The sequence below is a fragment of the Coptis chinensis genome, chromosome 3, assembly GCF_015680905.1.
Source record: "Coptis chinensis isolate HL-2020 chromosome 3, ASM1568090v1, whole genome shotgun sequence".
Classification (NCBI taxonomy): domain Eukaryota; kingdom Viridiplantae; phylum Streptophyta; class Magnoliopsida; order Ranunculales; family Ranunculaceae; genus Coptis; species Coptis chinensis.
This window is the reverse complement of record NC_141458.1, coordinates 120,860,465-120,884,566: the sequence shown is the minus strand read 5'-3', so window position 1 is coordinate 120,884,566 and position 24,102 is coordinate 120,860,465. Positions and strand designations below refer to the sequence as shown.

The following is a 24,102-nucleotide window of genomic DNA, read 5'->3' as shown; positions in this document are numbered from 1 at the left end:
GGATATTAATATAGGTAGGATAATTTCCATTTTAATTACATATGCTAGATTTTTTCTTTTCAATAGAGAAGAAATTTCCATTTTAATAGGAGAATGATTCCCGCTTTAATTAGAAGCGTTAAAATTTGTTTTAATAGGATAGGATTCCCAGAAAAAAAAAAAAAGATTCCCATTATAAAAAGATTCCCATTCTAAATTTTTATATATATATATATATATATATATATATATATATATATATATATATATATATATATATATATATATATTTTTTTTTTTTTTTTTTTTTTTGACACTCTTATCTGACACCTCGCCTGGTCTCAGGATGGGATAATCAGATCTAATTCTGATAAAAACGTGAAATTTTTTATCTTTGTCTTCTTCTCCACTCTAGAAATTTTCAAATTTAGAAAAACTGAACCATCTACCATGTAATTTGATATTGCAATTCATGTAAGAAGAGCTAATCTGCTAATCGATACATAACAACTGGAGTGATTTTTTGCTCCCAGCGAGTTTTGCTCCAAGAGCTCCAAGCGAAATTTGGGCCACACACGTTTACACTAAATTCCTACAAAACAGGAGTGAAAACTGTCACAAATTCTCCCTTACGCAATTGCCCTCTCTCAAATCGAAAACTCTTTCAAAGTCATTGACGCCAAAGTTTGGTCTTGGGTTTTTGAGACTGTTTTCTACTTGTGATTTCTTTCATCAGTATTTCTCTACTCTCTCACTTTAGGCAAACGATTTTCTAGTTTAACCCATTTCTTGAAAGTTTAATTGATTGTTAACGACACAGAAATAGTGCATAGTCAGTTGTCTGTTATTGTTTCTTAGAGTAAAGTTTTGTCGATAAAAGCTGAGTATGTTCCGGAGCAACACTACTAAACTGAATTCATCACATTGACTTGGGGTAATATTAGATGCAAGGTTCATTTCAATTGTGAATTAGAGCTAGCAGTGAAATGTTTTTGCAACAACTAGAAGAACAGTCAAAGCCCAGATGTTCGTGCACAATGGAGAGACACCAAAGCCAAATATAATAAACTGGGCATAAGTGAAAATCTGAAACGTGTGTGAAAGGTTCCCTTTATTCTTTGATTTCTAGTGAGGATAATATAGTATTTAACAAATTGCGAAGAAAATGTGCGAGCTGTCGCACCCTATTTTGATGGAATTTGGGGACACGTGTGTGGTCTAAATTTCGCTTGGAGCTCTTGGAGGAAAACTCGCTGGGAGCAAATAATCACTCTAACAACTGAACCATCTACCATCAGAGATTTGGACCAATATTGTCAGCTATTGACAATTCCACCATTCCCTCTTCGTGTCCTGAAGCTTCATCTACGAGCCATTTCTCAAGCAAACACATGGGAGGATGCTTCTCCACTCTCAGCTCAATCTCGGACATCAAATGGAACTTTTCGTCCGTGGGATTTGTTATTCAGGTTATTTGATATTGCAAAAAGAATCTAGGTATTAAAGATTCCAACACAAGATTATGTCTTTATCAAAAAAAAATGATCTCAGCCATGTTAACAATCTCATCACGAACCCGTATCCTAGCAGGCACACCACGACCATCTTCTTCTCTTCACTCACTCACTCCAAGCGTGAGCGAAGATAACATCCTTCAGATATGGCAGATGGCTGAGAAGCATATATTGTGACGACCGTGAGATGCAAGCTGATACTTGTCCATAGATTAGCTTGTAGCTTGGAACAAGAGATGTTGATATGTATAACTTTAGGTTGGCTGGAATTGATGTTATCGTGTTCGATTTTCCAATTAGGCTTTAATAGACACTGTACTCAGCTTGTGATAATCGATATCAACTAGAGTTTTCATTAAAATGGGTAAGTTCCAGTCTGAATACAATAATTTCACTTCTTAAACAAGTCAATAATTTGACTTCCATCACTTATGATTTATTCCATGAGGTTCATCAGTAGAATCAAACATTTGTGTCAGAGACTTCTTCATCACATCATATGCAAAGATATACTTGATTGAATTCCTCCCTAACTGAAACAATTCCTTCTCGCCAAGACCTTCACATTTCACATACAAATAGCTAGGTATCATCAGTTAGCCTATAGCATTTCACATACAAATAGGTATCATCAGTTGCGTCTGGTGAAGCATGAGCGCGTGCGGCGCGTGTTTAGGATAAAATTGATGTATTGAAGAAGCGCGTTTTGGTTAAGTTGGATGTATTTTGATCAGTAGTCAAAAGTTCAAGTACCAGATTGGTGGTTCCCTGATAAAATTGAAATTGCGTGTTTAGGATAATATTAATAAGAACTCTTTTTAATACAACGGGACACTACATTGGTTTATCGAAGAAGAAAAAAAAAAAAAAAAACAACGGGACACTACATTAATCTCTATTTATTCCATCTAAACTACTTACAAATAATATTCAACACTGAACAACTCCTTTCACACACACATGAATGCCAACAACCCACAAAACAAACATGTTATTATGACAAATGCAATGCTTTCCTTGCGAACCTACGACTGACACGTAAAATTACAGTTAAATGGATGCTTGCTTCTTAATTAATTAAGAATCCATCAGATTTTGTGGAGCTGGCATTTTAGGACCTGACTCTACTGTTTCCTCTGGAGAGTTCCCAGCCCAACCAAGGTTCACAGCCATGCCCTCGACTGCCACCTTAACCACATCAGTTCGAACGCTCATATCAGCACCATATCTGCTCACACAGTACATCCCAGCTGTCACAGTAGCCACCCCAACTGGTCCTGCCATTAACATCTTCAGAGGAGAGGAAATAAGGGCTGCAATTGGGGCACTAAGAACCGAAGAAGCTTGACCACTCCTTCCAATACCTGTCTTCTCAAGAATCAAAAGACCTGTCCTGCAATAGAGTGCAAAGTCCTCACAATTGTTCTGAAAAATGTCGTAGTTCCCAAATCCATTCTGAAGAAAAAACATTGCCTTGTGAACCACTGTTTGTGGAGGGTCTGATGTTGCTGTAGTGCATGTTCCCCCTCGGACTTGGGCAAAGAAAACAAATGGGGTCACTCCATATTCAAAGCAGTAAAGGATCCATTTCCAAGGAAACAGTCCAAGCAATAGAGTGTTGGAGTTATCCCTCACATTAGAAGAGAAACAGAGCTGGAGAGAAACGGAGCAAATTCGGCTTCGGATTCGTTAGAAGCGGCGCCAGCGCTCGGAAGAAGCGCCTGGCGCTCGAGTTCCATATGTTGGTAGCGACCAGCTCGGGGTTCAGATGTTTGGGCGACCACCAAAAGGGGCCCGCACCAGTGTCTATTTTTTTGTGGGCTTTCTGATAAGAATCGAAAATTTGGTTTTTGGATATAAAACCAAAATCAAGGTTTTGGAAAAACCTAAGACTAAGAACCAGACAAAAACAAAGAGAGAGAAACCCAATCTTGAAAGCTATCAAGATTGAGAGATAACATTTATTCTGAGATACAACCCTCAGTAAAGAGATAAGAGTGATCTAGTAAAGGTGAGACCGCTGCGAAGGAGTGATTGTAATCTTCCTTCCCACTTTATTAAGAACTGGCTCTTATGGAAGTAGGCATCATTGGCGAACCACGGTAAATCTTTGTGTTGTGGTTTGCTTTTCTTTTTACATTATTATATGTTGTTAATAGTTGTTTAGCGAGTTGGGCATGTTAGTATAGCCATAGTTGATATTTAGATTTTGTCCGGAGTTGAATTGTGTTCAAATACAAGTTATCGTGTAGTGGGGATCGATTGGTATTGGTATAATCCCCAACAAGTGGTATCGAGCCTTGGTTAGAATAGCTGGGGTGTTATCCGAATCTTGGTCGGAAGGTGTTTGTGAAATTCACGAGAGAAGATTTGAGGTTAAATAACTTGTAGAGATGGACCATTCCGTGAACACTTTCGTATGATGAGTCCGAATAGGAAGAACTACACCATCCGGAAAGCCAAGATAGAAGACTTGCTATCTTGCAAGGACTTGGCACTTCCCATTGAGAATGAGGGAGTAAAACCGAAAAAAGCGATGAGGCCGAGTGGAAAAAGCTTGACGAAAAAGCGATTGGATACATTCGGACGATGGATTGACGACGGTGTCTTTCACCATGTGTCCCGAGACTACTGACCTTGATGCATGGAAGAAACTTCGAAGACACGTATGAGAGGAAGTCGGTGGAAACAAAGTGCTAGTCGTTAAGAAGTTTGCGCATTACGAAGTACCAAGAAGGTTCTTCAATATCCGAGCATCTTAATGAAGTCTGAGAATATCATCAATCGGATGCATTTGATGAAGATCAATTTGGGAGGCGAAGTTGAGGCTTTGTTTCTATTAGGCTATCTATCCGAAAGGCTGGGAGACATTAGCGGTTTCTACATGGAGCGACCAAGGATGGAATTGTTACCATGGAGATGGCTACCACGTCTTTGTTGAATGAGGAGACTAGAAGGAGTGCAAGAAGCGGCTCCTCTCACTCGAGAGATCCTTTTCACGCGAGAAACGGGGAGAGGTCGAAACGAAAAACCATCTCGTTCTAGAGGTGATGGCCAAGTAAAATCTAGGGGTGAAGCTAGAACTCCTAAGGCGGAGAGGCAATGTTACTATTGTGCCACCAAAGGCCACTTCCGGATATGAGTCGCGAAAATCAAGAGGGATGAGAAGAATAAGCGTGTACATGAAGACATGGTGCGGAGGAACGAAAACACAGCGGAGATACTACCCGCACTAGTCGGCGACCTAGTGGGAATTGTGTCGGTGTGGTGTGTCTTTGTCTTAGTACCTCATGTCGGGATCTGAGTGGGTGATAGATACGAGGAGCATCCTATCCGTCACACCGCCGCGGGGGATTCTTCACTACCTACGGTTGTGGTGAATATGGTGAAGTAAGGGTGGAGTAACGATGAAGTCTCGAAGATTATAGGCATTGGAGATGTTCATATAGAAACCAATGTCGGCTACACCTTGACACTCAAGGATGTAAGACATGTCCCTCACATTCGGCTAAGCCTAATTTTGGCTGGGAAATTAGATGACGATGGCTTTGTAAACTCGTTTGGTAACGGGGTATGGAAATTGAGCAGAGGTTCCATTGTAGCAGCCAGAGGAAAGAAAACTTGCTCTCTTTACAAAACACAGGCTAGTTTGTGTAAAGCAGAAGCGAATGCGGCAGAAGAAGAAGCTTCATCTGAACTGTGGCACAAGAGACTGTGTCACATGGGCATAAAAGGGATGGAAGTTCTTGCTAAGCAAAAGGTCGTGTCAGACATTAAAGGTACACATTTAAATACATGTACTCATTTGTTTGGTAGGAAAGCAACACGGTGTCTTTCCAAAGATTCCCGTCTCACGACGAAAGGACAACGCCCTTGAACTAGTGCACATAGACTTATGTGGTCCTATGAGAGTAAAGTCCCACCGGGAGCCGTAAGACTTCTTGACATTCATTGATGATCGTCAAGAAAGATATGGGCCTATAGTCGAAGACCAAGGATGAAGTACTTGGCGTGTTTGAGAAATTCCACAAAGATGGTGGAAAGAGAGATTTGGGAAGTTGTTGAAATGTATTAAGCTCGGATAATGGGGGTGAGTACATTGGGCCATTTGAAGAGTATTGCCGTGAGTCATGGGATTAAGTCATGAGCGGAGACCGTTCCCAAGACACCGCAACGAGAATGGAATAGCGAGAGAATGAACCGTACCATTGTAGAGAAATGAGATGCATGCTATCTCACTCTAAGCTACCTAGAAACTCTTGGGTAGAAGCAATCGTCTGTACTGTACCGGATGTGATCAACTTGTCCCCGCAAAAGCCTCTGAATAGTGATTATCTAGAGAGTATGGTCGGCGAGATGTTGATTATAGATACTTGAGGGTATTTGGGTCGCGGGGCATTTGTGCATATTCCGAAGGATGAGAGATCCAAGCTTGATGACAAAGCCAAAGCGGTGCATTTTTCCTCAGGTTATGGAGATGAAAAGTTTGGTTACAAACTCTATGATCCGATTAACAAGAAGGTAATCCGAAGTCGAGATGTTGTGTTCTTAGAAGACCAAACCATAGAAGACTTTGAGGAGGAGGTGATAAGCTCTGGGCTTTCACCAATGATCTTGTTGATTGAACCGAAGTTCCTACCGTGGAACGTCGCGAGAAGGCATTGAGAATCACGAGAGAACCATGAGTTTGAAGCTCATGATGAGAATCCTATTGCTTTCATGATGGGATAGAACCTATTGGTATAGAAGATCTGGATGAGATGCATGAACCACCACCACCGTGAGCAAAGCGAAGTCACAACCTCCCGAGGCACCAACGGATGGGGCAAGGAGGTCGGCGAGGAGGAGACTAGCTTCAACGGGTATCCACCACATACATACGTGCTACTATCGGATGGTGGAGAACCTATGTACTATCAAGAGGCACTTGAAGGTACGACAAAGAAAAGTGGTTGAAGGCCATGCATGACGAGATGGATTCTTTGCATAAGAATCACACTTATGAGTTAGTTGAGAAACCCACAGGAGAAAAATTCTCAAGAATAAGTGGATATACAAAGTCAAGCATGAGGAGAACAATCCTCACCCAAGGCACAAAGCTTCGCCTTGTTGTGAAGGGATTCGGTCAAAGGAAAGGGATTGACTTTGATGAGATTTTCTCTCTGTAGTGAAGATGACTTCTATCCGGGTGGTATTGGGTATGGCCGCAAGTATGAACCTAGAGGTTGGCTGACTAGATGTTAAGACAACTTTTCTTCATGGAGACCTTGAAGAAGATGTCTACATGGACCCGACCCGAGGGGTTTGAGGTCAAAGGCAAGGAGCACCTAGTATGCAAGCCGATAAAGAGCTTGTATGGGTTGAAACAAGCACCGAGACAATGGTACATAAAGTTTGACTCCTTTATGGCCGAAGCAAGGATACAAGAAGTCCGCTTCCGATCATTGTCGCGTTTGTTCGAGAGATTTCCGGATGGGGATTTCATAGTGTTATTCTTTGATGTGGATGATATGTTGATAGTTGGCCCAAACATCAACAAGATATCAAAGCTAAAGAAAGACTTGAGTAAGTCCTTTGAGATGAAGGATTTGGGTCAAAACAAAGCAGATACTTGGGATCACGGATCACTCGTGATGAAAGAGTGGGAAGTTGTGGCTTTCTCAAAAAGCTACATTGAAAGATCTTGAAGAGATTCAACATGGATCAAAAGCAAAGCCCGGTCGGTTGTCCGCTTGGTGCGCGGTTCATGACCAAAGAGATGTGTCTTAAGGGTGAGCATGAAAGCGAGTCGGATGGAAAAAGATTCTTTATGCATCCGCAGCCGGGCGGTTTGATGTATGCCATGGTGTGTACTAGACCGGATATTGCTTTTAACCGTTGGGGTTGTAAGCAGATTTATAAATCAAATCCGGATAAAGAACATTGGGAAGGTGTTAAGTGGATATTGAGATATCTCAGGGGCACTTCAAATCATGTTTGTGCTTTGGTGGAACTAAGCCCCTACTTGAAGCTACTAATCGACGGACATGGCGGTGATCTTTGACTTCGATGAAGTCCACCTCCCGGTTATCCGGTTACTTTTATGGGGGGTTATGGGCGGTTTCTTGGCAATCTAAGTTGCAAAAGTGTGTTGCCCTCTCCTTCTATTTTTTTGTATTTTGTTTATATTTCTTTTAACGAGTGTTGCAAAGAGATGTTATGGATGAAGAGGTTCTTCAACGAACTAGGGCTAAAATCCTTGAATTCAGAATTTGTAGTTCTATGTGGCGGTCGAGCGCCATCCACTTGAGCAAAATCCGAAGTTTTCATTCTAGATCCAAGCACATACACGTGCGTTATCATTGGATTAGAGAAGTACTAGAAGACAAGCATTTGTGTATCGAGAAAATCCATACCGACAAGAACGGGTCGAATATGATGACCAAAGTCTTACCGAAAGGTAAGTTTGATATTTGCCTACTTGCTAAGTTGAATGGTAGCAAACTCCTCCTGTTGATTTGGAAATTGCATGGAGGTATCCCCCTCACCGCTCGAGGGGGAGATTGATGGAGTTATCCCTCACATGAGGAGAGAAACAGAGCCGGATAGAAAATCCATACCCGGGAGCAAATTCGACCGGATTAAAGTTTGATATTTCTTCCAGCTCTCGATTTGAAATTGAGAGGTATCCCCCCAGCTCGAGTTCCATTATGTTGAAAGCGACAAATTCGGCCCGGATCAAAGGCGCCAGCTCGGAAGGGGAGGTTCAGTGTTTGAAGTTTGACCGACCAGCTCTCAAAGTGCGCCAGCTCCCGGGTTCTATTTTTTTGGACGGCTTAACACCCGAAACCCTTGGGTTTTGGATATAAAATGTAAGACCCCTATTTTATATTTACATTATCTGCGTACCAATATTTAATATTTTCTGTATTTGACTGTATTTTCTGGTCAACGTGCTAGCATGTGGAATACCAAATAGTTAAGGAGGGAATACTAAATAGAAATTTCGAATAATGATAAGATAGGAAACTAGCATTTTGAATTTTGAATGGGGGTAATTTATCTTTAATTTTTGGTAAGCTTTAAATAAAAAGGAAACAAGTTATTAACTTAAGGAACATAATATATATGATACTGTTAATAGAAATAATGTTTCCATAGTTAGGATATAAGAATAATCAGTAATTTGGAAGTTAAGGAGAATATAGGGTGTCTCCGGAGAAACTTGTTTTTCTGGAGAAACCTCACACAACACACACAAGCCAACAGTGGAGAAGAACACGTTTTTCAAGCTAGCTAGCTGGGATTGGATCTTTCATTATTGTCGCCGATATTTTACATTCTTTGTTAACACATAAAGTGAGTAGTTTATCTTTTTCGGTTTTCTGTATATAGACACCGTAACTGGACTTTAAAAACCATGTTTTGTTCATCCTTCATTGTCTGCTCTTTTCTCTTCAAAGATTATTCTTACTGTGAGTGGTTAGTCTTGGTTGTTGCTCGCACTTAGACGCAGACACAGACCACTTTTAGTTTACTGAAGAACCACCGTTCTATTTCTTTTCATGCCGTTTTTTGGTTCTGAACAACCATGGATTTTTTTTGCCTGTACATGTTTATACTCTGAAGAGTTGTTAGTACTGCCTACTCCATTAGGTGGTGGGGGAAGGGAGACGCGAGCCCCTAACCTCCTCCTCTGTTAAAAACGCCATTTCGGCCATTACTGAGTTACTGTGAAATTTTGATTGTTTTGTTTTTATTTCGTGTTTGAACTGTTTTGGTGTAGTGAGGGTTGTTGGGTTGAGGTATGGTGGTAGTAGAGAGTTTGTGGGGGTTGGAAAAGCTCCAAGAACACTAAAGGCGGTCGGATCTAAGAATTTTGAAGTGTTTTAAAACTGAAAATCGGTGGTTGAGTGGTGAAATAAAAAGTCGGTGGGGTTTTCACCCACATAATTTTCACCGGGTTATTAATGGGTGGTGTGTGAAGGCTTTTGGGGTGGCTGGAAGGAGCGGGTACATTCTTTCGGAAGGGATGACCGCGAGAGCGATCCAAAGCTCCAGTCACCGTTTAGTTTTGGGACTTAGGACTAATTAGTGGGCGGACCCCATTAGTTTTGGTTGGGCGGTTTACAAGATTTAGGTGGGCTTTGGTCCTAAAATTTGAATTGGGTTGCATGGGATCTAGTTAGAATTGAGATTTCTAGTTGGGCGGATCGGTTATGGGCGGGTTAAACCGGTCGGTTTAGCTAGTTGCTTAGGACCAAGGTTTGAACTCTTTTTAAATATGGGTTTGGGTGAGGACCGGAGAAAGGACCACCGGTTAGGACCGTTATTTGTTAGGTTATTTGTTGACCTATGACTTTTTCCAAAAATGTTATAGATGGAATTTATGGACCCATCCGATGATAGGATGTGGGTGACTCTTGTATAAACTTGTTTGTCGTAAGATCTAATATAGATTTGACATTGATCTTGTGTAAATATTGGCACGTGAAGAATGAGAGATTTTTACGGTGTATATATATACCCTTGAATAAACTACGTAACGAAAATCCTAGAACCTAGCTACCACAACTCATGTGATTTGGCCCTTCCGGGCGTTTGATTAATCCAATGGCCTTCGGGCGCCCTTCCGGCGTTCGATTAATCTGAATGGCCTTCGGCGACCACTTTCCGGCTAACCGAATAATAGTGGCTTGATTATTCCGTTAAGCAAAATAGAACGATGATCGCAATATTTTATGCGAATATAGTGGCATTACTTACATAATTGCTTCCGTGTGAGGATTTACGGTGTCGCGGCATCCCGCCGGGGTAGTTACGCACGGAGTGGTTCATTATGTAAGGGAGGCATGTGGATGTACATGTTCGGCGTTGGGTAGCGATTGTGGTAGCCAGGAAAACTAGGTAAAACATAGAGACGACGTATTATTAGGGACATTTGCTAAATGTTACTGATATGTTACTTTTCCCTTTGGTGTGGTTAGCAAGTTAAGTTTCAATTTATAATATGATTATCACAAATTGCTTTGCAGGAGAGTGGGTTAAACTAATTATTCTTGCAGAGAGGACCCACTCTGCGATAGAGCATGCATAACGGTAAGTATTAGGATGCCATAAGTTATTTACTCATAGTTAGAAGTTAAGGTGCCTTTATGAAGGAACTAACTACCTTAAGCTTAGGCACCTCGATTGAGGAACTACCTGCCATGTAAAGAATGAAATTTTATGTATATCTATATGGTTTTCTAAGGCTACTCATACCAACATTATTTATAATGTTGACCCGATTTGCATGTTTGCTAATCGGGTGTGTTCTTATATGAACATAGTCGATCAGCCTTGACAGGGTTAGCTGATGTTCGAGAAGGTGGCGGGCTGTTCGTGATTGATGTTAGCATTTATTTTCAATAAGATGTTGTTTCATTTTTCCTCAGAGATGTAGTGGAAATTTGTTGGGGATATATGTTTAATTTATTTTTCCGTATTATTATTAAGTGAAGAGGTTTGTAACTTAATTCTGATCACAAGTATTCATAATGATGAGTGGATTGTTTTGAGTATTTTATTATATTTGTTTTCCGCATGTGTTATTATTCATTAAGGGTTATGTTATAGATTGGGTTTTGAGGTTGGTGTCACATCTCGGATATCGAGGAGTCGGATATCATTTCTATTATCTGATTTATCGAAATTCGGGGTGTGACATAAAACCAAAATCAAGGTTTTGGAAAAACCTAAGACTAAGAACCAGACAAAAACAAAGAGAGAGAAACCCAATCTTGAAAGCTATCAAGATTGAGAGATAACATTTACAGAGATACAACCTTGTAAAGAGATAAGAGTGATCTAGTAAGGTGAGAGACTGCAAGGAGTGATTGTAATCTTCTTTCCCACTTTATTAAGAACTGGCTCTTGTGGAAGTAGCTAGGCATCATTGGCCGAACCACGGTAAATCTTTGTGTTGTGGTTTGCTTTTACTGCTTTACATTATTATCTGTTGTTAATAGTTGTTTAGCGAGTTGGGCATGTTAGTATAGGCTGTAGTTGATATTTAGATTTTGTCCGGAGTTGAATTGTGTTCAAATACAAATTATCAGTGTAGTCGGGAATCAATTGGTATTGGTATAATCCCCAACAGAGAGGACTACACCACTCTTTTCTCGCCTGAAACCATAGTCAGGGAAAGTTGGACAGGGAGATGGAAGCTTAGAGCTTGAAACAGAAGATCCAACAGAGGGCCCCTTGCTTGAACTCCCACCTTGTTCATGTGTAAAATGAACCACTTTGCTTCCGCCAACATATATTCCTAATTTATCGACAAAAACAAAACAGAAACACCAAAAATGGATTTCCATTAAAAAAAAATAAACCATGGAAAATTGATCTAATACCAAATGATCTTAAATTCAGTTGGAAGTATTTAAACTAAAGAAAGTGTTACTTGTAAGAACTACGGAAGTATATATAGGAACAGAAGAAGTTTGAATTGATACATCTAGCACAAATAAGCCTACTACTAAATTCTTTTTCTTTCTCTTTTTTATATAGCACATTTCTTCAAAAGATGCACCTGCTAAGATTCCTAATTCAAAGATCAAATACAAGCTACAGTTCCATGAATATATATACTTATCTTTCTATGGGAATTCATACAACTTGAGTTTAGATTGATAGAATACTAATAGTCCAATACCATACTTCAAGACAAAAAAATAAGTAAAATGTAGGAGAAAGTGGCTTGCAAGGCAAATTGGAAAAGCATTAGTCCTGGGAAAGAACTACTCTATAAAATGCTGGATGACTTGTACTACATAAACAATGAAAACAAAAAATTCCAAAAATCCACCGACAAAAAACACCATAAACTAGAATTTCAAATGACACCCACATTATACATTGAAGCAATTCAACAACATTAATAAGAGAAAGTTAGATTTATTACCATGATGAGAGTAAGTATAAACAACTCTCCAAGTGTAGATATGATCACCTGCTTTAATCTGAGTCTTCTCAACTTTGTTAGAGAGAAGACCCATTGTTGTTCACTGGCATTGAAAACAAACGCAAGAACAAATCTTGACACTTTTCAGTGTATCTTTAGCTCATTTGCGTCTGGTGAAGCATGAGCACGTGCTTCATGCTTCACCATATGCAACTTTTCGAATCTGAGTTTCTGATGGGCGGTTTGAACACCTTCTTCTAATTACCTGTAAATAACAAACGATTGGTTGAAATTAGATCTGATATGAAAATTGAAAAACAGAACAAACAGAGATTTAGATAAAATTGACCTTGAATACTTTTTTAACAATTAGAGATGAAGAAGAAACTAGTTCGGTGGTAGTGTGAGTTGAACAAGTTGATTTCGCATTTTGGTCTGAGCTTCTGGAGTGGAGAAGAAGAAGACCATGAGAGATGATAAAACATTTCGCGTTTTTTCGTTTTTTGGTTTCCGATATTTCAAAATTTCGCGTTTTTATCGGAATTAGATCTGATCATCTTATCCTGATATCTGAAGGACCAGGAGGGGTGTGAGATAAGAGTGTCACCATAGCCTAACCGATATAAATATATCTATATCTATATCTTAATATTAAAGCTCTCATAAGGGTATTTTCGAGCTCTATTAAAATTCCACGTCATCTTCTATTAAAACTGGAATTTCTCTCCTATTAAAACAAATTCTAGCACTTCTAATTAAAGTGAGAATTCCTCCCCTATTGAAAAGGAAAAATCTAGCCTATCTAATTAAAACGATAATTATTCTCCTATTAAAACAGGATTTTTTTTCCAATTGAAAAAATAGGTTTTTAAAACTTAATTAAAACTTCATTTAAAACAATTTGTTATAAAATTAAAATTGGTTAGGGACTAAAACGGTAGTCCCAATTTTCTAAAAAAAATCTAAATGTTTTCAAAAGAGCCGGTGCGTATGCACGGGCCTACAAGCTAGTACTTAATATTAAAGCTTCCACAAAGGGTATTTTCGAGCTATATTAAAATTATACATCATCATCTCCTATTAAAACAGGAATTCCTTTCCTATTTGAAAAACGAAAATTCTTTTTTACAACGGGAATTCATCTCCTATTATAAACGGAAATTTTTTTCCTATTAAAACAAATTATAACACTTCTAATTAAAGCGGGAATCCTTCTTATATTAAAATTGAAATTCCTCCCCCATTGAAAATTAAGAGAAAATCTATCGTATCTAATTAAAACAATAATCATTCTCCTATTAAAACATAATCTCTCTCCCAATTGAAAAAACGGGTTTTTAAAACATAATTAAAACTTTATTTAAAATAATTTGTTAGAAAAGTAAAACGGGTTACCGACTAAAACGGTAATCCCAATTTTCTAAAAAAAATCTAAATGTTTTCAAAAGAACCGGTGCGTATACACGGGCCTACAAACTAATATATATATATATATATATATATATATATATATATATAATAAAAACTCCTCTAGCTACAGTATCAGTTTCCACTTTTGTTCATTTTATTTTTCATTTATTTCAAATATGGTTGAAAACTTGAAATCCATAAAATGTAATAAGCTATATATGGGGAGGGTATAAAGGTAATTTAGTTTGTGTAACTTTCCATCGACGTGACATTGTATTTCCAGTGTTACCCTCTTTGTTTTCAAAAATTACAATCTATACAAAATCGAATAGTGTAAATTTGAATTGAAGTAAGGGTAGATATGTCATTTTAGTCCAATAAACTTTTCAACAAACACATGGTCCCAACATGTGGCCACATTATATTTTCCAATTATACCTTCTCTCATTTCATTAATTTACAATATCCAAAACACACAAATCAAGTAAATTCAATTAAAGATAAGGGTAGATCTGTAATTTACAATTTAAATAGAAGAAAGTGTTTTCTTCATTGTTTTTTTTTTCTAAAAATTAAAATGTAATTGAGAATGCTGAAAATTGAAATAAATGTTTATTAAATGGCAACATCCAAGTTGAAAGTGTTTACTTTTTAATTTTTTAATTTAATAATAAGGATTAATAAATAAAATAAAATAAATTAGACTTATGCAAGAAAAAAATAATCTATTTAAAAAACAAAAATCCAAACCAAAATCACTCACAAACCTAATTTTTGGGTTAAAATAATTCAGAAACCTAATTTTTTGGTGAAACACAAATAGTCTGGATTTGAAATTAATAACTTCCAATTTTTACTATTTCTGTTATTGATATCTGCATTTTAATTACCACAAACATATTTCAATCTCAGTCGCACCAGTAGACAGTAGTACATGTGATATCTAAACATATCGTGATATATTTACCACAATTGGAGTGATTTTAAATAGTGTTGATCTAATCATTATTTTTGGCATTGTAGTCAAAGTGTTGAACATATATTGTAGTCAAGTGTTGAACGTATGCCTAATTTTAACAATCGATATTCTGTCTATATCAATACTTCCAAAGTTCCAAGTATTCGAATTATGGCCCGTCGGTCGGAAGCCCTACGAAATTTAGAGTACGAATCAAGTTGAATTGAGTGAATCAGAGCCAGAAGCATATATATGTCACGTGTCAGTAAATTTTCCCCAAATATTTCTCGACATGGCCAAGGTTCGTTCAAAGTATTGTCCAAGTGAATTCGTACTGGAAAGATCTTTAACAGGTTATTGACGATTCTAAGTTTTACACGTGTCCAAGTATCCATGTGTTTTTGACATTTGATGTGTATGTAAAGCCAGCATCGACAGTAGTACCAGACTTCAAGCAACCGTTTTAACCAGCAGAAAGTCGCACCGCCACTTCAACACGCATTTCTTTCCTCGATTAAAAAAAAGCGATGCTCACCTACTTTCTAGGACTACTTTGCAATCTGGCTTCCTGTCTGCTTTGAGTTAGGGATAGGTTGATCCGACCCTCAATCACGAAGACTTTTATGGTCTGAGGAGCCGACTAACCCGGCCCGGCCCTTTTATCACCCCTAGACCGAACAGGAGTATGTACAGAACTAACCTAGTAGTCTTATCAACAATATTTAAGATCTAAGTCTATATCTTATTGGTTCGGATTCAATTGGATTTCAGGCCTGGCCCATCCCATTGACAGCCTTACTTTGAGTACACACGGCACAAGTTAAAACCAGTTGTGAATCGATTCTGATCAGGTAGTTTCACTATCCGGATCCCTAATTCCTGCCGGCGTCAGCCAGGACATGATTTCATATATACAATTATTACAATCATTTTCCCTTTAAAACAAAAAAAACATTTGAAACATGAACCATCTTATGGACAATCAATAAAACACTAGAGCAAAGACTTTTTTTTTTCCCTAGGTATGGACGTATGGTAGAATTTAATTAAAAAATGAGAAAATTACAGGGATTTTGGGAAGACTAACTTGGTTAACGTAAGCTAACTAGTGTGGGTACTAGAAAACAAAGGACATTAACCAAAAAATCAAAATAAAAATGCTTAAAGCAAACAACTCTTGAAGGCATCAAGCGAAAGCAAAAGAGGGTGGCAGCAAAACATTCTTTCTTTCCTTCCATTTATACAACTTCTGACACATCTCCTTTCCACTTGGAGCTTCGAGAAGAATTCATTCATCACGTCTCTGAAAGAAAAAATGAACTCCTCTGCAACTTTCTTGCTGCCAACACAGCTAAGACCTTCTTATCTAAATAGAAGAACCTCTCTTTTCATCTACAAGTCTCGACCCAAGAAGAAGAACCACTCTATTGTCCCTGTAAGTCTTCCTTTTCTATTTCTTGGGTACTCTTTTTTTGTTTCCTGAAATTTCAGCTTATTTAGATTGTTTTATTTTGAGTTTTGGAACTTTGGTATTTGCTAAATCAGGTAGCAAGGTTGTTTGGACCCGCAATATTTGAAGCATCAAAGTTAAAAGTTCTGTTTTTAGGAGTTGACGGGAAGAAACACCCTGGAAATCTTCCAAGAACTTACACGCTTACACACAGTGATATCACTGCGAAACTCACTCTTGCCATCTCTCAAACTATTAATGGTTCCCAGGTATTCTAATTTCTAAACTACCCAAACTTAAAAATATCATTACTTGAGCAAAAGCAAAGGAAGACAGGGTAATTATGTAGGAGGGACAAAATAAATTGTTTGATCTGTGTTATTTGGTTTTGTTTCGTTTATAAACCAGTTGCAAGGGTGGTACAATAGATTGTATAGAGATGAAGTGGTTGCAGAATGGAAAAAGGTTAAAGGGAAGATGTCTCTTCATGTTCATTGTCACATAAGTGGAGGTCATTCTCTATTGAATTTCTTTGCTAGACTCAGATTCTTCATCTTCTACAAAGAACTACCAGTGGTATCTTCAAAACCCATGTCCTTAATTTATTTTTTTATAGAATTTCAATTTTGATATCTAACGTAAACTATATGAACAGGTTTTGAAAGCTTTTGTTTATGGAGATGTGAATCTGTTTCAAAACTATCCAGAATTAGAAGATGCTTTGGTATGGGTCTATTTTCATTCTAATATTCATGAATTCAATAGAGTAGAATGTTGGGGTCCACTTAAAGATGCAGCTGCACCATCGGATGGAGGTGGTGTAGTTAAAAGGCAAGAATTTTCTTCATCTTCTTCTGAATTGGAGAAGAATGCTTGGATTAGACCACAACCTTGTGACGAAGATTGTTCATGTTGCTTTCCTTCAACAAGTTTGATTCCTTGGTCTCAAAACTTGTCAGAACAAGTCAATCAAAGCAATGTGAACCAAACCAACCAGCTCTTACAACAACAGAAACAGTAAGTCTGGAAAATTTGGTGATTGTCTGAATTGTGAAACAACTAATTATAGTTCCGTGTCACACTTGATCAAAACTTTGTGAAAAAAAAAAAGTTGGATTTGTACATATACTCCTAGTCAAGAAAGTTGTTAGAAGACTACAAGATAGGTAGTTGTATGATTTATGCTTTCATTAAAGATGTGCTTTGATTGGCGAGAAAAATGAAAATGAAAATGAACAATTGAACATCAACTATTTCCTGCGGAGTCGAAATTTGTGTACAAGTCTGTCCACAAACAGTAGTTTCTTATTGGTTAACAGTTTTTTTTTAGCACTTTTAACAGTTTTTTTGGGCAGTTTAATAGTTTTTTCGGGCAGCACTCCACCAATCACCAGCAAATAGTTACTTGTCCACAAACATATTTCGTTTCCTGCGTCATCATCATTGGACTAAACTTGCATTAACAAGCACGCTTAAAATGCGTTAGGTGCCTCTGTTGATTTTTAGCGTTTTTCTTACCCAGTAGGCCAGAACCATCATTGGTTTTATTTGGTAGACCATCTAATATTGGCCTTGAAGGGTTGTATGTTCACAGTTCACATGCTTACGAGTTACGACAGTCCCAGTTATGCATGTGCTCTAAATCCTCTAATAATCTCCATTGATGTTTCTAACAAAAGGTCAAAGTCAGGAAAAAAAGATTTCCAATCATCTGCCCCACTCCATGTACTTGTTGATTTCCAATCTCCATTATTGATGTAACTCGGTGCAAACTGCAAAGGGCGTGGTGGATTTCAAATGGAAACCCAGAGGGAACGGGACTTCATTGGATTTCCCATTTGAATGGAACACACCCAAAGAAGTTTTCCTTTTGTCTTTTGCCAAAAGCCCCCTATCACAGATTCAGTCACAAATATTACTCCACTGTATTCAGGGCCGGCCATGGGCTAATGTTGTCTAAGGCTTTGCATACCTAGCACTCAATATAAACCAAAACAAAAGGCTCAAGTTCGAACCTTGTATTGGGCCCATTCAAACGCAGGGCCAGCCCTTACTGTATTTGCGTTTGGCATCCTATTCTACTACATCTATATGACAGGCATGGACCAAAATATCACCGATATATCTGATATATTATCGATATATATTGGTATTTTGGTACACTGATATTGATATTTTCGATATATATCCACCGAATATAGAACTCTTTTTTTCTTGATATATATCAAAATTTTCGATATAAAATTTTATATCGCCGATATAATCGATATATCCAATATTTATAATATATATCGGTTGATTTTTTGACAATTTTTTAATATAAATCCGATATTTCCAATATATTTATAATATATTTTCGATATTTCTGATATTATATTTTCAATATATCTGATATATCCGATATTTTAAATAGTTTGAACTGGTCACAAAAAAAATGAATATATCTAATATATCCGATATATATCGGTTTTTGGGTACACCGATATATTCATTGATATCAATATTTTGGGTCTTGATGTCAGGACACCTATGGTAGTATATTAATGTTACTAATCAGGAAAACGAAATTCACCGTCCCAAACAGCTCTAACTATTTTAGTCTCTCATCTATCACGAGATGAATGAGGCAATCATAAGTACAAAATACCTCGATGTTTCGCAAAAATATCGTGGTATCTGCTGGGTTTTTGAGCTGAACGGCCGCGAAACAAAGCGATTTAATACCTGGCGTCCTGGCATGGGAAACTCACTTTATCAACTCTTTGTCGATATATTTCACGATATAATCATTAATATATCGCTTGCTCTTTGAAAGATTATGCCAAAGAAACTAGCTGGATAAGCTTCATGGAAAATTTGGATCTGACTTGAAATTGATAAGAAAGAAATAGAATGAAGGATGAGATAGAAAGTAGATTCAAGTTTATCGTAAAAATAAAACTAGACTCAAGGAATCTATAAGACTAAAACGCAAATCTTTAAATGGGAAAACTTTATAATCTAGTTGACTCACCAAACACTTGAAGTAAACTCCAGCAATTAGAATAAGGGACAGGTTCAAGAGACATAAATTTGACTCGTAAAATCACTCACGTGGTGAGCCAGGAAATTTCACAAACCCAATAACTGAATCTTTTTTAGCCTATTCGATTGATGGGGTCTTTCTTTTCACAAGTTATAGATTCCGATCATTATCTTTTTTGTAAGAGAGACTTGATGATGGATTGTTTCCTTTGTGTATATTGGCTGGACAAAAATGGGTATTTAATAAGAAGCAAAAACAAATTACTAGTACTTGGGTTTCGTTGAGTTTTATTATGAATAATAGCTAACTACTAAATCTTTGTTGCTTTCTTTGTGTTGCTGCTTACCAAATGGTTGAGTGGGTGATTTAAAACATGTAGAACCAGAGAATTCAATTCAATCCAGTTGTATATTTACTTGATTGTATTTTAAAGAGGTTACAATTGTTTATATAGAGGTTGCTACAAATAGAAACAAAACAGTCAGTAGTTTGAGAAACACGGGGCGCAAGGAGTCGTCTGTTTTATCTTGGAGAATGGAAGGGCCGCGGGGTGCACCAAGCTCTTGGACTTGATCATGCCTGAAGCGAGGAGTCGCTCTATCACGCTAATATCGGAAAGGCTGCGCTCTATACATAAAAAACAATATACAACTTTCTACACTCCGCCTCAAGTTGGTGCATAGATGTCAATCATGCCCAACTTGTCAACTGAGATGTCAAACACCTTGTGAGATACACCTTTAGTAAGAACATCAGCTAATTGCTCCTCTGAGGTTACGAACGAAAAACGAATAACCTTCCTGTCAAGATTTTCTTTAATAAAATGACGATCAACCTCCACATGCTTTGTTCGATCATGCTGAACTGGGTTATGTGCAATTTGAATGGCGGCTTGATTATCACAATGTAAATCCATAGGCTTTTGAAGCTTGAAGCCCAATTCCATCAAGACAGTACGGATCCACAACAATTCACATACTCCCTGTGCCAGACCTCGAAATTCAACTTCTGCACTTGATCTGGCAACAACTTTCTGCTTTTTACTACGCCAAGTTACAAGATTTCCACCGACAAAAGTGAAATATCTTGATGTAGAACGTCTATCAGTTCTATCACCAGCCCAATCTGCATCTGTGTATCCTACAATATCCAACACATCATATTTTCCAAACAGTAAACATTTGCCCGGTGCCTTCTTCAAATTCAAGATACTAGAGACTGCATCCATATGTTCTTCACTAGGACAATGAATAAACTGACTCACCACACTCACAGTATAAACAATATCAGGTCTAGTATGAGAGAGATAAATTAACCTTCCTACAAGACGCTGATACCTTTTTTTATCAGTGGGAACTTGATCAGGATGAATGGCGAGTCCATGATTCATCTCAATAGGTGTCTCTATTGGTTTGCAATTTAACATTCCTGTTTCAGCAAGCATATCTAGGACATACTTCCTCTGTGAGAGTGAAATCCCCTTTTCAGACCTTGCAACTTCAATACCCAGAAAATACTTGAGTTGTCCTAGATCCTTCATTTCAAATTCTGCAGACAAATACTTACGCAATTCATTTATTTCCTTGGATCATCCCCTAAATGATCATGTCATCAACATACACAATTAGAGTTTGTAATCTTACCATCCTTGTGTTTGATAAACAAGGTATGGTCGAATTGCTCTGTTTGTACCCAAAAACTCTCATTGACTGTGTAAGTCTTCCAAACCAAGCTCTTGGAGACTGTTTCAGGTCATACAAAGTTTTCTTCAGTTTACACACCTTCCCAACATCTTTGGGATGGTTCTTCACACCTGGAGGCATATCCATGTATACTTCTTCCTCTAAATTCCCATTTAGGAATGCATTCTTCACATCAAACTGGTGCAAGGGCCAATCTCTATTTGCTGCAAGCGAAATTAAAATTCGGACCGTATTGATTTTCGCCACAGGTGCGAAAGTCTCCTCATAATCAATTCCATAACGCTGTATGTATCCCTTGGCAACCAATCTCACCTTATATCTATTAATAGTTTCATATGCATTAAGCTTCACAGTAAACACTCAACGACATCTGTAACGCCCGTATTTTTAAATACGTATTTTTATATTTATTAATTAATTAAATTTATTTATTTTCAAAATTAAATTCGGATTGGACTTCGGGATCATGTGGGCCCTGATTTTTGGGCCGAAGTGCGTGTTGGGCTTGGGTTTTAGGACCCAAGTATATAAACACTTTTTCTAGAAAATAGGGTTATGGGAGAATAGAATATATTAAAAATGGAAGCGAGCTAGAAGTTGGATTTCTAGAGCGGTGGGGCCATGACGGTTCGGACTACTGAGGGATTAAGTGGTGTTTACGTTTATCTGGTGAGTAGAGTTAACTCTCACCACTATTAGAACTATGATTTTTTCGCGGTTTTGAATTTATGAATTTACCGTCCATATAAACCGTTATTGTGAGTATTTTTTAGTTTTACGGGGAGCATAACATTTTTGCGAAAAAAACAATGTTTTACGTGATTTTTTCTGTTCATTCTCGTCCATGATTTGTTCTTTTTTTTTGTATTAGTATTTGTTACGTTTTAGTAAAAGTCGGTTATAGCTTAAAGCTGTCGAAAGCTTCGACCAGGCGACAATGGTGGTGGCCTTGAGCCAAGAATCGATCTGTATACTATCTCTTTTATTTTTCCGAACCTTTACAATGTTTCATCACGGTGGTTGGGATACATATTGAGATTGTTGGTTTTCTTGTTGGAGCTTGGAGAAAGCTTGAACCCGGTTGGCGTTCTTGCCATTCTTCTTGGCTAACCGTGGTGTTGGGTTTTTGTATGGTTTGAATTATTTTGTATTGTGTTTGGGTTTGATGATGATGGGAGAGTGTAGTAGAGTGAGAGGGCGGAAGCTTGAAAACAAGCTTTAATGGCGGTAGAGATTTTAGATCTAGATTGAGGAGTATAGGAATTGAATGATTTGGGATTTTTGTGTTTGTTAAAGTTATAGGGTTTGTGATTTGGAGTCAAACCGCTAGGTTGGATTAGGTGGCCGATTGGAATCGGGTGGTGGTCGATTTTGGTGGTGGTGGAGGTAGGAGATGACCAAATTTGGGCTTGGGCACAGGTCGGTCTCTCTTGGGCTTGGTTGGTTTTGCTATATGGGCCGACCTTGTTTTGTTTCTCTTGGGCTTGTTTGATTAGTTGGGCCGGACCCTATTAGCTATTGGTTTGGATTGTATGAGTTGGGGTTTTTGCTTTAATTAATGTTGTTTGGTTTTGGATTTGGGTAAAAATCGGTTTGATGAAGTGAGGGGTGGTGGCCGATTTGGGGTGGTCGATTTTGGTGGTGGTGGAGGAGAGAATGGGTGAGGAAGAAGAACTGTGGATCGGCTTGGGCTTGGGCACGGTCGGTTTCAGTTTTTGGGCCGGTCTATTTTCATTTGTTGCTTGGGCCGAAATGTTTAAGTTTTTGGGCCCGGTTTGTTTTAGTTGTTTGGGCCAGTTTCTAATATTGCTTGGACCAGTCCATTGGACTTAAAATAGATCTTTCTGGGTCTTTACATGTTTAGACTTTCGGGTTCTAAGGTTTGGGCTTGGCCAGTTGGGTCCGAACCATGACCTTGGTCATGAGCCCATGAGCCATGCACCTTTGACTTTAGCCATGAACCATGGCTATGACCATGAACCTGTTGAACATAGAAACGCTAGTTTGACTTTGACTTTGACCAGGACAGTTTGACTTTGACCAGGACATATTGACTTTGACCATGATATGTTGAGTTTGACCTTGACCATGATGTGTTGACCTTTGACTGTTGACCGTTGACTTGGACTGTTGACCGTTGACTGTGAATGTTGACTTTTCCAGTTTTTCCACATGTTTGTTTATATGGACAAATATAGTAAATAAAATATTGTCGAATATTGTATAACTTGGTTGGTCAATATCTAATTTAGATTTAACGTGAGTAGTGTGTAAAACATATATATATATTGAGCTTTGATTGTGGACTGTGGACTGTAGTTTATTTGTGCTACGTTTTATGTGTATATTATATTAACACATATAGTAATAAAATGCTGTGGAAGCTAGTATATATTTGGTTGTCATTATCTAAGAAAAGATTTGACATTGATGTTGTGTATTTTTTGACCGCGGACGATAGTGAGGTGTTAGGAGACATTATATTCCTAATCGTTATAATAAAATGTATGCGATCGTTGAAGCATTATGACATGATATCATATGTTGGGATATATATATTAATGCAATATCTTGGAGAAATGTATATACACTCCATTATTTTATATGTAAGATGCTAATATAGTATTGGTGAATATTTGCCTACTGGATTGTTGGCGTGTGAAATAATATATTGGCACGTGAAATAATGAAAGTGACTATGAGATATAATTGAGATATTTCTATATATTGTGGCTTAGTGCAATAAGGCAATTGACACTTGCGTGATATAGTGGAATTATTATGAGTCATTAATGTATGACACCTTAAATAAATTACGTAACGAAAATCCTAACCCGACTACCACAACTCATGTGATCCGCCTACGTGGAATGCCGTTTGATATATAAGATGTTGATATATATGAGATGTTGATTGACCCATGTGTTGGGCAATCGTAGCGAATAGTGGCTTGAGATATAAGATGTTGATATATAAGATGTTGATATATATGAGATGTTGATTGACCCATGTGTTGGGCAATCGTGAAATTAATAGTGGCTTGAGATATAAGATGTTGATATATAAGATGTTGATATATATGAAATATTGATTGACCCATGTGTTGGGCAATCGTAGCCGAATAGTGGCTTGAGATATA

The 24,102-nt window shown here is 37.8% G+C and overlaps 1 protein-coding gene, 1 long non-coding RNA gene and 1 pseudogene across 3 annotated transcripts; 2 read left to right on the top strand and 1 right to left on the bottom strand.

The window, feature by feature from the left end:
- The first annotated feature begins 679 nt into the window (after positions 1-679).
- On the top strand, positions 680-2,369 carry LOC147513809 (uncharacterized). Its single transcript, XR_015215677.1, has 2 exons — positions 680-1,476; positions 1,570-2,369. It is a non-coding gene; the product is annotated as an uncharacterized LOC147513809 (long non-coding RNA).
- LOC147513808 (protein LEAD-SENSITIVE 1-like) lies at positions 1,252-12,900 on the bottom strand (annotated as a pseudogene). The gene is made up of 4 exons (XR_015215676.1): positions 12,767-12,900; positions 12,418-12,682; positions 11,613-11,781; positions 1,252-3,104 (listed from the first exon to the last, which is right to left on the bottom strand). The product of XR_015215676.1 is annotated as a protein LEAD-SENSITIVE 1-like (transcript).
- Positions 12,901-15,920: 3,020 nt separating this feature from the next.
- LOC147513807 (protein STAY-GREEN homolog, chloroplastic-like) lies at positions 15,921-17,485 on the top strand. Its single transcript, XM_086597092.1, has 4 exons — positions 15,921-16,220; positions 16,331-16,504; positions 16,644-16,811; positions 16,891-17,485. The coding sequence occupies exons 1-4, from the start codon at positions 16,101-16,103 to the stop codon at positions 17,254-17,256; spliced, it is 828 nt and encodes a 275-aa protein (XP_086453218.1). The 5' UTR covers positions 15,921-16,100; the 3' UTR covers positions 17,257-17,485.
- Positions 17,486-24,102: the final 6,617 nt, after the last annotated feature.